Source organism: Lolium rigidum, chromosome 1 (assembly GCF_022539505.1).
Source record: "Lolium rigidum isolate FL_2022 chromosome 1, APGP_CSIRO_Lrig_0.1, whole genome shotgun sequence".
Lineage (NCBI taxonomy): Eukaryota > Viridiplantae > Streptophyta > Magnoliopsida > Poales > Poaceae > Lolium > Lolium rigidum.
In genome coordinates, this window is record NC_061508.1 from 26834710 (window position 1) to 26852893 (window position 18184).

Here is an 18184-nt window from a genome sequence, read left to right on the forward strand (position 1 = left end):
GACTACTTCCCGAAAATTGTCATGCACTCGTGCCACTTTATTACGTGCAGAGAGAGTTATCTTGCATTCGTAAAGATCGGTCTTTTTTTAAAGAAGCCTAAAGCAGAGGAATAGGATTTACCCAGGTAAAGCCCATCGTATCTATGAAGCTCGTGTGTCACTAGAATGAAATCGCCGGCGGCCCATCATACCTTTGTAGATATAGGCTTTTGCCCTAAAAGAAAGATATAGACTTTCGCATCAAACGTCGGCCCATCATCCTCCTCTCCACTCCTTCCTTCCGGCGTGCTCAAGGTCCGAAGCGGAACCAAAACCCGACTTCAAGGGCCGCGTCGTACAGAGTCCTTCTCACGAGGGTCTCGCCGCAAATTTGCTCCCGCTTCCTTCCTTCCTTCCTGCCGCCGTTCTCGTTCTCCTTCGGCGATGGCCGCCGATCCCAACCAGAAGAAAGGTTCGATCTCCTTCCGCCCCACTCCTTCCTCTGCCCCGTCGTCTCTCCGTTCTCCGCTTACTCCTCTCGCGGTCCCCGATTCGCAGTCGTGGTGAACTTCCAGTCGGTCGCCAACGCGCCGAAGCTGCGGCAGTCCAAGTTCAAGGTACGGGCTCTTTTTCTCGCCGGTTCTTTCCTTACGCTACCAGCAAGTTCAGCAATCTACCTCTGCCTGGTTACTATTACGCGAGAGATCTCGCATTAGCGCGGGGTGCTGGCATGTTAGGCCTGGTCGGTCGATTTGATCGGCAGTTTAGGAGGTCCGGGCCGATCGATTCAGCACCTAGTTACAGACTTTGCAGGCACCCATAGCACACCAATTATTTTTTGGGAAGTGTAGAATTACTAGTATTTAGAGGGAATTAAGCAACAGTGGTGTAGTACTATTACTATTAGTAGACCCAGTATTCATTTGTTGTTTGCTGGAGCTATAGCAGCACCTTGTCCTTGGTCGCAGCCAACAGGAGAAGAAAAGGCTGTGATGGGGGATGACATGTTTGGCTTTCACACATTAAGTCGCCGATGGATGTGATAGTGGCAGCAATTGTCGTATACCTAAAAGAAACATGTGCGCACCAAAGACGTCAGGTTCATGGCCCTTATAATTGCTAATATGTGCTATGTGTCCATGTGCCAAGAAGCTTTCCTCCCTTCCCACTTGGAGTAATTCAGAAGACTTCCTAATGATGAAGAACTGGAGTAATTTTGCAATGTCGGCTCAAGACAGTATCCTGTCATAGTATATTGGTGGATGTTTTTATTCTGTAACTTTAAGACTCTTCTTTTGTGAACTGTGTGTGTATGACCTGTAGAGTGTTTCAACATGCTGTTAGCTTTAGATGCATCAGTGTGTCTTAGTTTTATGGAGACTATCTTTTGCGTACTAGTTATGGAAGCCCATGGTTTCACTAGTAAATAATGTGCCCTCAAGTCTGTCGGTTAGTCGAATTATATGCTGCTCCTTGTTTCAGTAAATAAATAAGTACTACCGGAAAAGTACCTGTGCGTTGCAATGAATCCAAAATAAAATGTGCCTACAATCTTGAAAATGCAATAATATAGTTTATACCACACAAACATCTTAGGTTTCACCTGGGCTTTGGTTGTTGCAATTATAGAAGTGTTGTTTATTGAAGTTTGAACCCAGTTCTAGTCCACTTATTCCATGATGATTTGACATGTAAATTCCGTGTTCAATGTATAAACGTTAAATTTTATGAACAAAGTAGAAGTTTTGTGGCCTGTGTAAAAAGAAAAAACAATGCTTAATTTTTTTTAGGCTACTATAGAGTACTTTCTTATCATAGTTAGGCTAATATAGATTAGCTTGACAGCAATAATTTGGTAACAAGTAACATAACAATAATTTCCGCTGCATTGGAGCATCTCCAGCGGAGGCCCTCAAATAGTGTCTGGACAGCCCCAATTATAGTGTCCCTCCCTGCATCCAAAACCAAAACCAGATCAGCAATTTGCCATCATCGCAGTTGCAGCCGCCACCTACTTGCCGGTGTGTCTAAAGATATATTACAGGAATGAACTGATTACTTCAGTGATGAGCAATATCAGTAATTTGACATCACTTAGAACATCTTCGGTATTTGAAAATCCAAAAGGGCAAGGGCATAGAATCGCAGAATCAAAGGACTTGACACAGCTGAATGAAATTTTACATGTTTGGAATCTTGAGAATGTTGTGAAGGATGAGGTATTTGAAAATCCAAAAGGGTAAGGGCACAGAATCGCAGAATTAAAGGACGTGACACAGCTGAATGAAATTTTACATGTTAGGAATCTTGAGAATGTTGTGAAGGATGATGCTTTAAAAGCCAGGATGAACAGCTTCACGTCATGTTGGTAATCCCGAATTTAGCGATGCTGAGTGTTCAAAAGCAAGCATGATTGTTGAATCACTTGAGCCCCATCCCAAACTTGACAGTTTGAAATTGAAGTACTGTGGTAGCATCCAAACACCATTTTTGTTACAAGGTAGAACTCTTTTCTGCTTGAGTGAACTGCCCTTTTAAACTGAAATTACCAGCCTCCCTTCTTCCCTTGGGAGGTTGCACACCATATGATGCAGAAACTTGGGGAGGCTTGATGGATGGGCATGCAAAATTTATAGCAAACTAAAATTCAACATTCCAAAGTTTTGTCTCTTTTTCGTTTAGCTAGCAGAAAAAAAATGAGCTAGCAGTGAATCCATCCACCTGCTTGCTTGCAGGCGTGCATTGAAGCCAGCGGCTATTTGGCTGTCATGCGCGCGTCCAGTACGTCCGGCCAATCTGCTGATCCATCTCTCCGCGTGTCTGCCTAGCACAACGAGCAGCACGGAAGGCAGACCGGAACGGGACCAGGTACTCGCGCTGACGCAGCTGAACCAAGAACATGTGTGGACACATGGTCGAGCAGCCCCTCCAAGCCGCATGGAGCAGAGCCTCGGGGGACCACCTCGCTGCGACAAGTAAAGCAGCCGGACGAGCGGAACTCACAGTCACGGCCAGTGCTGGGTATCACCAGCCCGCGTCGTGGCATACTGCGGGCGTGTCCAAGAGCGAAGGTGTGAGGGTGACAGCCCGTCGATCTGGCAAGGTGGCACCGCCAGCGGTAGTTGTGAGGGCAAGACCGACGGAGAGTGGCAAGAGCGGAGGACGACGGCCCTCGGGACGGCGGCCAGAGTTGTATAGTGGGAGGAGGCGGTGCCGGTGGGCAGGGGTGGCGGGATCCCAGGGGCGTGAGGAGACACGAGGGGTGTTCCGAGTACAGAGGCATGACATGGACTTTAGGATGATTTTAAAATTCTCAAGGGGCTAAATGTAAACATGGGCGACATACCAAGACCACCACCACCTATTCCAATTTAATAGTAGTAAAGATAATCTACTGATGAAGTACTTATTTGGTTCATAAAATTTGAGCATCAAATTAGACAGACTGTTTGCAGTGCCTTTGTGGTTGTTGGTAATCTTTTCTAACCAACTTGTGCATTTTCAGATTGGTGGGAATGAGAAATTTGCCAAGGTGATTGAATTTCTTCGCCGCCAAATTCACCAGGACACAGTGGTAAGAATGTACATCTGAAGTTGGACCAGTAGAGCCAGCATGCCCTCTATTGCCCTGTATATATTTACTGACAGTCTCTCTCTTCTGCCGGCAGTTTCTCTATGTGAACAGTGCATTTTCACCGAACCCAGATGAGTTGATAATTGATTTATACAATGTAAGACCCAATGCCCTTGTTAGTTCTTTTGTGTCCTCTTCAGTCTTAGATGTCCTGAAGTTATTGATAAACAACTTCATGTTCAATATTATGCTTGAAAATGCACTTTATTACCTTATTGTCCTAGTTGAGTTGTCAAACTGAACACTATCATGAATTATTCATACACCTAATTATATTATCCTATCAATTGAAATTTGATTTGTGATTAAAGGTGGCTAAATATCTTTGTTTTTGTTTTTAAATCACAGAACTTTGGAATTGATGGGCAGCTGGTGGTCAATTACGCATCATCGTTGGCATGGGGTTAAAAGCTGTACCTGCTGGATATTAGCTTCAGCAAGCGTGTGAACCCCTTTCTCAGCTAGAATTAACTTTTCGCTGCACTGTTAGTGTAAAGCACTGCGAACTGAGCTTCAATCTGAAGCTATTTGGACTATGTGAATATGTGATGTCCAATGTCATGGCAATAGTAAGATCATTTTCGACCTGCAGTGAAACCTGAGACAGTCTTTTTTTTCCTTGTATAGATATCTTTGACAGTGTTGTGCTGTTCTACAGCCATTGTTGCTGAAAAAAACACCCTCTCTATGTCTGTCGCAAGATGATTATTTGTTTTTTCCCAGTGATTACGTTATCCTTTTTCTTCATCTTCCATTACCATCGTGCTCACGTCATTAAGACGGTCGTCAATCAATCAACCTCGTTTTCATGTTAGCAGTGAGCTACTGCGACTCTCCAAGTTATATATATATATTAGGCGGGTCCATACTTTTCCGCTGAGTAGCAGCTAGGGAGTTGGTACTAAACATACCAGTGTTGTGAATAACTATCATCCACGTTCATGTCTTTGTGTCCATTTATTCAGGAGAGCATGAGAACCAAGTTTTAGAACTGCGAGACAGTAGCAGCATGGACATGCACTGCAATGACGAAACCAAGTTGTTCGATCTTGTTGGGTTGTCGTTTTAGACTTTGGGAGTAGTCCGCATGTCGGAGGTACTTAAGTATGTATGGTTTTCGATCCGATTTTCCTCATAAACTGGATCATTTTCCTTTCTTCCTAAATGAATAGCCAGAGCTCCTGGCGGTTGCTCCAAAAAAAAAAATTGAAATTGCAAGGCACCCATGTCCAGAAACCAGAAGGGAGTCTTGTTCACCTATGTAAATCAAGGAAATGATTGTCACGTTTGTGAGAAAAGAAAATAGACAAATCAACCACTACATATAGTTTTTAGATGGAAGGCTCGAAATGAGCCCAACTTTCAAACTCAGAAGCCATCAACCAGCCAGGGTTGCTAATGATATTCACAGCTTATTTTATCTTTTCATGGTATCTCTTAAAGAGTTAAAGTATAGATAAAATTATTCTACCTAGACAACACTCTTTCATTCACGTGATGTCCAACATACCGGCACAAGCAAGATCATTTTCCTCATCAATCTCCAGTGAACACCTGAGGCATCTTTGACAGCGCCTTGCTGTAAAAGGAGCTACAGTATCAGTTTTGAAAATAAAACTACTCTCGTTGTTTGTAGCAAAGATGCTTACCTGAATTCGTTTTCTCTTGCAAAGATTCTATTGCCCTTCTCCATCTTCAAATTACAATCATGCTCATGTCATTAAGACTTATGCGTCTAAACTCAACTGTAGACACAGTGTTAGTGTAAAGCACCGCGAGTTGAGTCGTCCAAGTCGTTATATCATTTTCGACATACTGATGTACCAAATGTCTTGTCTCCCTTGTAAACATCTTTGAGATATATGTTTCATGTATTTGGCTGCAGGCCTGCAACGAGATGCTTAAGGTCCTAGGGATTGAACGGAATTGAAATAGATTTAGCGGTATTAATTATTAAGTCATATCTAAGTTAAAGTCTCCCTTAGTCTCCTCCAACCCACTCCAAGGCTTAATTGTTTTCTTTCTTCCTAGGATTGCATAGTATGATCAAGACACTTGTGCTAACACCAGTTGTGATGTTTGTTTTGTGCCCTCTATTTTCTTCATCTTCAAATTACCGTCGTGCTCATGTCATTAAGAGACTCAACAATCAACTTTTATTTTGATGTTAGCAGTGAGATAGTGCATCTGTACCATGTTCTATATTAGGCTAGCTCGTACACTTGTCCATGAGTAGGAAGGACCTAGTGGCTAGTGGTTACCTGTAAAACGACCAGTATTGCACTGGTGCGGCAGAATTGCCACCCACGTTGATGTCGCCGTGTCCATTTACTCCGTAGTACTTATGTGCACAAAACCTCCGAGGTAGTACCAGCAAGTGCATAGCTTCTGGCCAAAAAAAAGTCCTAAGAGATTGTGATGGGTTTGTCTTCCGTCAATTAATAATATATTCTCCGACTTGACATTATTTTTTTTTGGAAAAGAGGAAGCACGGCCTCTTGAGATCATGTTTGGAGGTCATCATCTTTGAAGTAAAATTTTGCAGGAGCTTTCCTGCCACTTAATTCTCGAAGAACATTGAAAAGCTGTAGGCGTGCTCTTGACCGCGCCACTACCGCATTTCTGAAAAACTATACAGCTGCAAAAGAGAGATGCTAAAACCGAATGGCGTACAATGAAGCGAGATAGGATCCCTGTCGCTGTGTCCTAGGTTGATAGTTACTAAGAGATGACACACGGATGGTTCCAGTGTGCCACAAACCACACGTGCTGTCACCGCTAAGCAATTATCTCAGGCCGGGGTCCGGATGACTTTCAATCCCAACATGCCAATTGAATGCAACGATCGAGCGCACGTTTCAGAACATAGCATTTGCAGAGAATTTCTCCTCTGGGAAATCTGTTAAATATCTTATATTTGCAATCGTGGAGTGTGCTCGTTAAATAAGGGAACAGTAACAGTTATGGGGCCAATGTAGCTACTTAAGCCAGACCAGTTGAATCACCATATGTACTGCCGTTTATAAAAGAGCGCTCCATTCCATACTTGTGAAACGGAGGGAGTAGCAGCTGGAAGATCTATACACACACTGGCACACACAGTCCGTGAGTTGATCGGTAGTAATCGATGGAGAGTAGGCATGTGCACAATGCATAGACTATGTATAGCGCCTCTTGTCGCGCAAACCCTCATCAGCACCCGAACGTCGGTGCTCCTTTAAAAAAAATTCAAATCTATTTCTAGGTCTGCAAACAATCAACGGAATAAAATAGGGATACATACAAGAGTCAAGTTTATGGTGAAAAAGTAGTTTTTATGCCTATATACAACTATGATTTTCTCTGTAGCTCAAGATACATCGGATATTCTCCAAAAAAAAACCTTTCTAGATGTACGCACACCATGTATATGTATTCACACAAAATATTATAATTTTAAAAAATTCAAACTGTGGATTTCATTTTTTAAAACCATTGGGCACCTGTGTGCCAGGTGCTGCAAACCTACGTTCCTTTTGTTGTGTGTACCGTTGCATGATCTAAAGCCTATAGTCACTCAGATTTTCTGCACATCATACTATTATTACGAATTCACGTTTACTTTCTATAGCACATGACCTGGCACTTCCACCTTCCCTAACTAGCTGGATATGAAGACCCTTTGGCCGAATGGCAATCGGTCTTGCCGACGTGTGTTGGGCTCTCTACAGACGCATACGAGTTTGAATTGATCATCTCAACCTGGAGATTGGGTTGTCATCGGTTTCTCTTCATTATTGTCCATCGTTCAAATGCTGGAATTCTTCCATGTTAATATTGGAAATTGAACAATATCTAGTAGTTCAAATCATAATTTAAGGCTATTTGTTTGAACTATGATGATACATAGGCCAAAATTTACTATTTGTAGTGTAATCTCCACAAAACATCAACCAGTGTATTGAATTGTGCTGCTTACGGAAACTGTGGCACCCTATGAATCTTGACTCGCCATTACATACACATATGAACATGGTGCAACCGTTAATACTATCTCCATTCCATTCATGGTGCTCTCGGTTTAGTCTAAGTCAATTTTTATTATGTATTACCAAATATATAGAAAGAAATATAACATCCATAATACCAAATGCATACCGAATTCCGCAATATAAGACGTTTTAGCAAACAAAAATAGTTTGCTTTAACGTTTTATATTGTGGAACGGAGGTATTTTATTTATAATTTAATATTGGTGATATTATGGTGTAAACTTTCATATACTATTATGAATATAAGAGTGGAAAAATAAAACATGCAATTAAATTTGTTTTTATTTTTTCCGTGGATAATTATTTCGAAAGAGAGTTTCTCCGGCTACAACTTTTTGTGAACATAAAAGGCAATAATTCACAGGATTGTTTTTTTTTGGAGAAATATGGCACTGAAATTCGAATGGATCTCATCTTGCACCTCACTGGCTCACCCACCTGCAGTGATGTATAACGGCGGTACTGTACGTCCTTGTTGGTTGTACACATGGAGGCTTCCTAGCCTTTTGGCCCGTCTAACATTTGAGGAAGTGTCGCTCCCGGTGGCCATGGGTTGAAGGTGATAAACAGGGCCACGTATACCCTCTGATATATAAATACCGTGACCACCCTTGCTGCCCACACACCAGTCTTCCAGCGCAAAACACGCACGGAGAGAGGATGGGGAGGAGGGCATGCTGTGCCAAGGAAGGGGTGAAGAGAGGCGCATGGACGAGCAAGGAGGACGACACCTTGGCCTCCTACGTCAAGGCCCACGGCGAAGGCAGGTGGAGGGAAGTCCCTCAAAGAGCTGGTATACAGATCCACTCGTTAATCCGATTGTAATGTCTCCACGTAGTACTCAATCCTTAGCCTAAACGGAGCTAACCATTCTACCCTCGGTGGAATTTGTGCGCAGGTCTGCGTCGGTGCGGCAAGAGCTGCCGGCTGCGGTGGCTTAACTACCTCCGGCCGAACATCAAGCGGGGTAACATCTCCGACGACGAAGAGGAGCTCATCCTCAGGCTGCACGCCCTCCTCGGCAACAGGTGGTCTCTCATTGCTGGCAGGCTGCCCGGCCGAACAGACAACGAAATCAAGAACTACTGGAACAGCACCCTCGGGCGGAAGGCGCTTCCCGGCGCCGGCCGACCCCGACCCGCCACCACCAGGATCATCACCACGCCTGGCGCCTCCAGCTCTAGCTCCTCCACCGCTGCAGTAATGCTGGCCAACCCAGAGCCTGCCGCTTCTCGCGCGGCGGCGCCGTCGTCAGCCGTGTGGGCGCCAAAGGCCGTACGGTGCACCGGCGGCCTCTTCTTCCGCCCGGAGACGACACCGGTCGCGGAGACGCGGACCGGTGGATCAGGAGGCGGAGATGACTGTAGCGGCAGCAGCTCGGTGGCGTCGGAGGTCGCGGCCGAGCCGTGCGACTGGATGGACGACGTGAGGGCTCTCGCGCTGTTTCTCGAGTCTGACGAGGACTGGGTAAAGTCCCTGCACATGGCAGAGTAACACTCACACGTGATGGTGACCATCCGGGCCGAGCTCGACTGTCAGGCCTAAATATGGACCCAAGCATGCAAAAGCCCGTTGGGCTGTCAAGTCTCGGGCCAGATCTTCTTGTCATATCGTTCGAATCCACAGCCCAGGCCTGGCCCGGCTTGGCCAACGGGCCTAAATCCGTGGCCCGGTCTAGGATTTTTGGACCAGGCCAGGATTTTTGGGTCAGGCCAACTGGGCCGGGTTGCCTAGGTATAATTCCGGCCGGGCTGTTACTAAGCTCGTAATATTTCTGTTAGTTTCAATTTTGCACGGTCATTTTTTCATACGAAAATCGAATCACCGATTCAGGTGTTTATTTTTGACTCGTTGGATTCATATGGACGACTACAACATGATGATTTTGGATCATCAATTTACGTTATTAAAAAACATATCAAATTTTCACACTTTATATGGCTACTTCTTATGCGTTCATTTTGGCTTCTTGCGTTGTGTTATGTTCCTAACTCTTGAGTACACCTAAACACATACCAGAGTCAAGGAAAAACAAAAAATCCTGATAGAAACCTAAGGTTGTGAAATGCTCACACGAAAAAAGTGGAATAAGTAATCATGCATAATGGACATAAAAATGCTAGATGTAACATGAAATGAGAGATTTTATATTCATAAACTAAGCTCAAAAACTATATAAAATCCTTCAGCAACATGTCCTGGTGTGTGCCCATGGGCACGCTGGCAGCAAGGTAGCCACATTTCGTTTCTCGACGTCATGGTAGATGGAGATGGCAGTGAAGGAAATATTGCAAGAAAAGTCTTCAGTGGAGTAAAGCGTGATTTCGCTCTTTAGCATTGTGCCCCAAAAGAAAGAGATGCAATTGGGTCGACCACTATGGTAGCCTTGCCAGAGATGATGGCCGAGAAGGTGCATGATTTGGTCTTCAGGCTTGTACACCTACTTGGCGACCTAGCTATGATATGACTACGACCAGTGTCGATCCAAGATCTCATGGTGTGCTCTCCATCGGTGTAGCAATTATTAGAAACTTGACTGTGATGGGAAAGTTGGCGATTCAACAACTACATAATGTGAAGAATTTAGCCTCGTGATCCACAACACCCTGCGTAGCCGACCTCATGTTTGAAAGTATGCGGTGGGGCGTATCTACGTCTCTCTGGGTAGCATGTTATGCAAAAACACGGTTTTTCTTGTGTACCATAGTTTACGTTGAAGCTGTGTGTGTGGCAACCGTGCGTCTTGCATCAGAGCTTTCCAACAATCATTTTTTTTTCCAAACGACCATTTGGGCCGGCTTTCATTACCCAAGGATAACGAAACAACACAAAGCACGTCCAGGCGTGAACAGAAAGTAAACACACCACACAGTCTTACAGCCGCCGCCTATTGCTAACGGCAAACATCAAAACAACAGAAAGGAAAAGTTTAAACTGCCCCAGGGGCACCCAAACAGGCAACAGGCAGCAAAAAGACACGAGCTAATCGATAAGGCCTACAGAAACGCTTCCAGGGATCATCCTTCATGATTCGCCAAGATCCATCGCATCAGCATCATCATCCATACTTGCACCCCTGATCCGAAGTGGAGAATTTATCCGCCGAGCACCGCCTTGGTTAGACCTGGCCTGGGGGGTGGTGGCGCTAGCAAGCCGTAGCAAACCATCAGCACCCGCCCGCAGATCTTCAGCCTCTCCTTCGTCATGTAGGCCTGCCCAATATTTCATAAAAACAGTGAAATAACTGATTAGTTCCACCGGACTGCTGATCAGCTTGTGCTCAAAACAGGCACGATTTCGAAGTTTCCAAATGGCCCAGCAAATAGCAGCTAACCCCGCAATTTGCGTGTTTCTGCTCGCATGCAAGAACTGTGGAATCCACCAAAAATATTGCGAAAATGATCCAGGTCTAGAAGGGGCGCCAATCAACTTCCCCACAGCACTCCATACGAATTTTGCCGCAGGACAAGTAAAAAATAAGTGAGAGATGGACTCATCGCAATCACAGAACTGACAAGCGGCTCCACCCTGCCAGTTTCTCTTCAGCAAATTGTCCTTTGTAGCAATGGCATTGTGCCAAATCATCCACAGCCAAACTTTGATTTTCAGTGGAATTCTGCTTTTCCACAAATGTTTGAAAGTTCTGTCCGTGCTCGCACCACACGAGTGCTTGTAAACAGATTTGACAGAAAATTTGCCATTTTTTGTCCATTTCCAGACAGCTTTATCGTGCTCACCTGAAAGAACAGTTTGAGACATGATTCTGTGTAAACCATGAATTTGCCAAGCTAGATCAGGTGTCATCCACCTCCTGAAGGAAAAACTCCAGTTCAAAGCAGCAGCCTCTGCCACAGTTACCTCCTGTTCATTGCAGATATCATAGATATCTGGGAATCTTTCTTTTAAAGGGATTTGATCACACCAAGAGTCACACCAGAAACTTGTGTTTCTGCCATCCCCCACATTCATCCTTCTACCAGCCAGGTAAATGGGTTTGACCTGTAACATATCAGTCCACAAAGGAGAATCTCCAGGTCTTTTTTTTGTATAATAGACACCACCATTTGCCATACACTTTGTTTTCATAATATCTTGCCAGGGTCCTGAGCCATTCTCCAATTTCCACCACCATTTGCACATCAAACTAATATTAAATTTGTGAAGATTTTTTATCCCCAGACCTCCTTTTTTCTTGGGTCTGCAAATCCATTTCCACTTCACAAACTGATATTTCTTTTTATCTCGCACCGCCTGCCCAAAAGAAAGATCTTATTGGTTTATCCATCTGTTCAATGTTGGTTTTATGGAGCAGCCTCATGGACATCTGGTAGACAGCAATGCTTGAAAGGCATGAATCAATCTTGACCACCCTTCCACCTACAGACATTGTATTTCCCATCCAGCCACCCATTTTTTTCTTTGTTTTTCCCCCCAGAAAGCTCATCTCAGCAACAGAGGGCTTCCTGGCACTCACAGGTGTGCCTAAGTATTTGATTGGCCAGCACCCTTGTTGACAATTAAACAGAGCAGCAAAACTATGTGATTTTTCTTCATCCTCAAGAATCATCATAACCTCACTTTTTTCAAAGTTAATCTTTAGTCCAGACATAGATTCAAAAATATAGAGAATAAGCTTCAGATTCACAGCCTGTTCTTCACTGTCTTGGATAAGTAGGATAGTGTCATCTGCATACTGGAGAATAGCTACACCATTTTCCACCAAATTGCTAGCTAATCCTGTGATGAGGCCATTTTGCTGTGCCAGTGAGACCATTTTAGCCAAGCTGTTTGCAGCCATATTGAACAAAAAGGGAGCAAAAGGATCTCCTTGCCTAACCCCTTTGTGGCTCAGGAAGTAGGGACCAATTCTATCATTAACTTTCACACTCAAAGTGCCATTAGTCACCACATTCTTTATCCAAACCATCCAATTTTCACTAAAGCCTTTCACGGCAATGACAGTCAAACAGAAATCCCGATTAACTTTGTCATAAGCTTTTTCAAAGTCAATCTTCAGCACAATGCCTTGTTGTTTCCTGAATTTGCTCTCCCTCAAGACTTCTTGCAGCAACATCACCCCATCAGTGATATATCTTCCCTTGATGAAAGCTGTTTGACACTGAGCTAACAGTTTCTCCATGATTGGTGCAGCCCTGATAGTTAAAGTCTTGGTGAAAATTTTAAAAAGAACCTGTAGCAAGCATATAGGTCTGAATTTCTGTATCCTATCTGCCTCCACACCTTTGGGAATCAAAGTAATTATGCCATAATTGATTCTAGCCAAGTCAATCCTATGATGAAAAATATCATCAAAGACAGCCATGATATCAACTTTAATGATTTCCCAACAGACTTGATAAAATTCAACAGGAATTCCATCAGGGCCTGCAGCCTTATTTTTCTCCATTTGATCAATCACATTTTTTACCTCTTCCATGGTAAACATTCTCGTCCAGGAGATCTCTGTCACTGTCACTCAGCTTTTCTTCCCTGTCCCACACATCCTCCCTCAACCTCACACCCTTGTCCTCAGCTGGACCAAACAACATCTTGTAGAAATCTGTAGCATGCTGGAGCAAATTCTCATCTCCTTGTAACAGAGAGTCTCCATTTTTCAGAGAGAAAATAGTTGATTTCCTCTTGCAACCATTTGCAATTCTATGGAAGTAAGCTGTGTTGCTATCCCCATGAAGCAACCAGTTATCTCTGGATCTCTGTCTCCAGAAGCATTCTTCTTTGTCAAGAATATCAAGCAACTCATGCTGCAACTGAGCCCTTTTCTGAATGTCTGTATGAGATAAAGGAGAATTTTCTTCCATCATTTCTAGCTCAGTAAGTAAAAGAGAAATTTCACCCTTTCTTTTCTTGTACTTTCCTCTCAAATTATATCCCCACCCTTTCAAACTATTCTTAACATTTTTCAACTTCTTCGCAACCTATCCAAGTCGTTAGTAGCACTAACCCTCTCGTTGCCAAGCTCTGTCCACTCTGTCAAGGAAATCTTCTTCTTTAATCCAGCTTTTTCAAATCTGAATTCACTTCTTTTCTTTGTTCCGTTCTCCATGGTGTCAAGAATGAGTGGGTTATGATCGAAATATCCTCGTTTAGTTTATGAACTCGTAGTCAAAGGAAAAAGATCTTCCCGTGTACTACTCATCGTGAATCTGTCCAATTTTTCAAGAGTAGGGACGACTGATCGTTGGACCAAGTATACTGGCCACCGGACATGTTGATTTCTCTCGAGAGCATAAGTATTGATAATAGAGTTGAACATATCCGACCATCCGTTGTTCCTCATTCCTTTATTTTTTTCGTAGGAAAATCTCATGATATTAAAATCACCACCAATGAGAAGAGGGATTCTCTCGGTCACTACTGCACCAAGCCAAGCTCCGTAAGAAAATCATCTTTATCACAGATCCGGGCAGCACCATACACAATCACCAAGCACCACCTCAAATTGAGTTTCGGATCCAGCAAGGTAACTTTGATAAAAAACTTGCCAACAACAAGATCGTTGATAGAAAATCTGGACAGCCTAAAACCCCCCAGAATTCCACCACTTCTACCAGTGGAACTAATCCACTTCCAATCAAACTGACCATGGGGATCAATACTCTTGAAGAAGGGAGAGGAATAATTTGTTTTGATTGTCTCTTGCAACCCCAAGAAATCCACATTGTGTTCACTGATAAAATCTGACAGAAACTTACACATGCCTTTCTTGCCCACCCCTCTGCAGTTAAAAGTGGCTCCTATCATAAATACTTTGGATTTTTCTTCCTGCATCTAGGTCCAGTAACAATGCCACTCAAAGGGTGAGCATTGTTAACCTTCCCAAAGGCAGCACATGATTTTGATCTGTGCCCCTTCAAAGGAACCACCCGATTTTGCCGGTGTTCCTTTCCAACTTCTATTTTTACCAAGCACTCCTCTTCTTCTTCCTCGCTTCTTCTAGAAACAACAGGAGTAAAATCATCTTCCTCGCCCAAATCTTGATCACTCTCAAAACCCAAAAGCAAGACTCTATCAGAATCTGAATCCACTTCTGCTTCCTGTGCATTTTGGACTTTATCTATAGCATGCCTAGCTTGTTCCAGATCTTTCAGATAATTGATTTTTTCCAAGGTGAAAGTTTCAGGTTTTACCCCCATTTCAAGGGCTCTATTATGAATATCATCATCATCAAGTAAAGCAAAGGAATTATGAAAAGTAAGGTTAGTACCTGTAACATCTCTTGCAGCTGCAGATCTGCTTGCCCTCTCTGGAATTCTTGTAGCATGAGAGTCTTGAGAAATGATCCTGGCGCTCATCCTGATAGATTGTAGGCCACCACCTGCTTGAGGTAAATGCTCATTAATATGGGTGTCAGCAGCAGTCTCCACATCAGTAGGATTGTCAACTTGTGAGAGAGGATCCTCTTGAGTGCCTCCAATGTCAGGTTGAGAACCATCAGCAGACATCACAGCAGCAGCCCTTTCTTGACTTGAAGGAGCAGCTAAAGCCATAACACCTGTCCCAGGGATAATGTATCTCTCAGAAGTTGCAGCACCCTCAGAGTCAGTGGTATCATAGTCTACTTGTTCTTCAGAGATATCTTCCTCATTAACATCTTCCAGGATGGACCCCAATTCTTCCCTATACTTCTTCTGGAACATGAAAGATTTGTCACTGCCAGACTTGGTTAAAGTATGAAGAAATTTTGCATAAGAAGGAGCAGCAGATGCACTTGATGAGGCTTGACCAGGAGATAAAACAGCTGGAGCAAAAGCACCAGCTACTGACTTATGAACATCAGACAAGGCTTCAGAAGCATTTTTCCCACAAGGAAAAGGGAGGGAGCTAGAAGTTCCATCATCCATATTTTCCTCTGAGACATCCATGGAGTCCATCTCAAAAAGTTTCCTCTTGCCATTGTCCCTGCCAGAAGCCACATATATTGCAGCAGCAGTCTGTCTATTTGTACCAGTGTTCCTGTCAGAATTGTTATTGATCATTGGTGGGGCAGACCGAGAACCTGCATCAGAATCATTCCTCCCAGTTCTCTGTCTTTTTGGAGTACCATCATCACCCATTCCTCCCTGATTAGTGTCAGCAACCAGAACTCTAGTCCCAGGATTAGGAACTGGCTCACATAACTCCCTGGTGTATTGCAATTCATAAAAGCCACCTTTGATCTCACCTATGCGAGTATTTGGAACCAAGGACAAATCCTGGCTTCCAATCTTGACCCTCACATAGGAAAAGTTCCGCAGGAAATTTTTATCAAGAGCCAGAGGCTTTCCCACCAGGCTAGCAGCATAGAACACTGTTGATCTGGTCCTGAAATTCATGGGAATACCTTTGATTCTGAACCAGGCTTCTTCCATCATAGATATTGGTTGGATATCACCAGCCCATTTTTCCAGAGAGATAATGGCACCAGGAACAGTCTTCATGAAGAGTTTACCAAAATGAGCTAATTCATCAATGGCTTTTGCAGAAGGGAATCTAGTCCTGAACTCAGTAGGAGATACTTCTTTAGCAAAAAACCTCCAATTAATCTTCATAGACTCTGCCCAGACATTAAACTCATGCTCAATATTCCTACAGTTAACTTCACCTTTCTCAACTGTGATATGAGCATAGTTCAGCTGTTCAACAGGTTGAGCCTCTATTTCGAGAACTCGGGATCGAATAAAAACCAGAACCAAATTCTTCACTGCCAAAGAAAGGAGCCTTGTATTCCCAGGGCTCTCTAGTCTGGCACACCTCTATATGATGTTCACCACAACAGTTGATGCAAGAACCCTTAAACTGTTTAAACCTATTATCGGGCGCTTTCGAACCAGTGATAAGCACATTAGAAACAGGTGGAGGTACAGAGGACCCCACTGGTTCATGCACAACAGGAGCTACCGGAGAAATGTGCAAACTCGATTCAGATTGTTGCCGACTCGACCAAACTCAACCCTAGCGGACCCCGCAGCCTGCTACCGGAATCGGAATGGAAGAAGAAGTATTCTGACTTACATCGATAGATCTGTTCAGATCCTCCAGGTGTGAAGAAGCTCCAGGACGCATCTCGGATCTGTGCGCCCAACGATCCCGCGTACGTGCCTCCTCTTCCTGGCGGCGTTTGTCCGCCAGCGCCCGCTCACGAGCCTCCCGCTCGGAGATGCGAGAAGCCTCTCGACGGCGATCCTCATCAAGGCGACGACGCTCTTCAATACGGCGGCGTTCCTCCTCCCGCAGCCTCTCTTGATCTGCGAGCCTTCGATCTTCTTCTCGACGACGCTCCTCATCGAAACGCCGAGCTGCTTCGCGGCGCCTTTCATCTTCCCAGCGGCGCTGTTCATCCCGTCGATCAGCCTCCGATCCAGGTCGAGGACGATTGGCGAAGTAGTTTCTTGGCGGGGATCTCCTCGGAGAGTAGCGCCTCGAGGCTCCAAAGCGGCGATCCATCGGCGGCGGAGACTGAAGCACTTGCACAAACGATCTTCGGTCGCCGGAGGTGACGCCCGACCAGATCTGTGGTGGATTTGGAGGTGGAGATTGCGGTCGCGTGTTGAATCGCGTTGGAACGAACACAACTGCCCCCGTCTGATGAGATCTAGGGTTGAACCTGGGCGACGTGACGATGGATAAGGGCGCTGTCTGTACAGTGTTGGGCTGTGGCCCAGAAACAGATCGAGCACAGGCCGCCATTGATTGGGCCAAACCAAGCTGACCACCAAGCCGGACCACATCGCAAACGCGCGCTGAGGGCGGCTCGCGATGAAAATCCCGACACGCGGAGGCAGAGATCCTCGTCTCCGGCCCAATTTTGATCCACAGGCCATTGATCTTACAACTTGCTCCGCCAATAATCGGCTTCAAAGCAACCTCCGAGCCAATCTGCCTCAGATTGCTATCGAGAATCGAAACCCTAGCACCCGTGATGCGAAGAAATCCAGGTGCACGCACAATCCTCCCATCAGTGACCGAGATAATGGCAGCCTTGCGTACCTGTACCGATGGCGCGGCGGGGGAAGAGGCGGAGGCGGCGATGGGAACGGCGGCGGCGGTGGGAGCAGCGGTGGCGGTGGAGCAATCGGCGGCGGAGGTGGGGTCGCCCGTGTCGCCGCTGGGAGAGCTCATCTGCCATGTAGTACTGTACTCCATGGCTTCCCGTCATGGCCTCGCTATCGCTGCCTCGCTTTCCAACAATCATGTTTTGATATTGTAGATCGATAAGCTTTGGGATGGGGCGTAGTACTTTATGTTTCTTATTTTCATTAATAATTTGGTTGTGGGCTATCAACTAGCTCTTGTCATTTTGTTGTTACAGAGGTCGGATGTAATTGATATCATATTGATCTCTAGCGAAATATGTTTTGAAAGTACTATTTTGTTTTTATCAAAAAAATCGATATACAATACCAACTCCATATTAATTACTTGATCTCTTATAAAATATATTAGGATAACGTATTTATAGACTATATTATAGAGCAGTAGAGGTTTTTAAGCACTAGATTTTTAATTCAATTACTAAGTACTGTAGATGTTAGTATTGTTT

At 44.5% G+C, this 18184-nt stretch overlaps 2 protein-coding genes across 2 annotated transcripts; both read left to right on the top strand.

Annotated features, from left to right (window-relative positions):
- The first annotated feature begins 350 nt into the window (after positions 1-350).
- LOC124670078 (ubiquitin-like protein ATG12) lies at positions 351-4299 on the top strand. The gene is made up of 5 exons (XM_047206591.1): positions 351-451; positions 538-596; positions 3485-3553; positions 3648-3710; positions 3962-4299. Exons 1-5 carry the CDS (start codon positions 424-426, stop codon positions 4019-4021), a joined length of 279 nt encoding a protein of 92 aa, XP_047062547.1. The 5' UTR covers positions 351-423; the 3' UTR covers positions 4022-4299.
- Positions 4300-8304: 4005 nt separating this feature from the next.
- LOC124670089 (anthocyanin regulatory C1 protein-like) lies at positions 8305-9138 on the top strand. The gene is made up of 2 exons (XM_047206599.1): positions 8305-8437; positions 8543-9138. Exons 1-2 carry the CDS (start codon positions 8305-8307, stop codon positions 9136-9138), a joined length of 729 nt encoding a protein of 242 aa, XP_047062555.1.
- The last annotated feature ends 9046 nt before the right edge of the window (positions 9139-18184 follow it).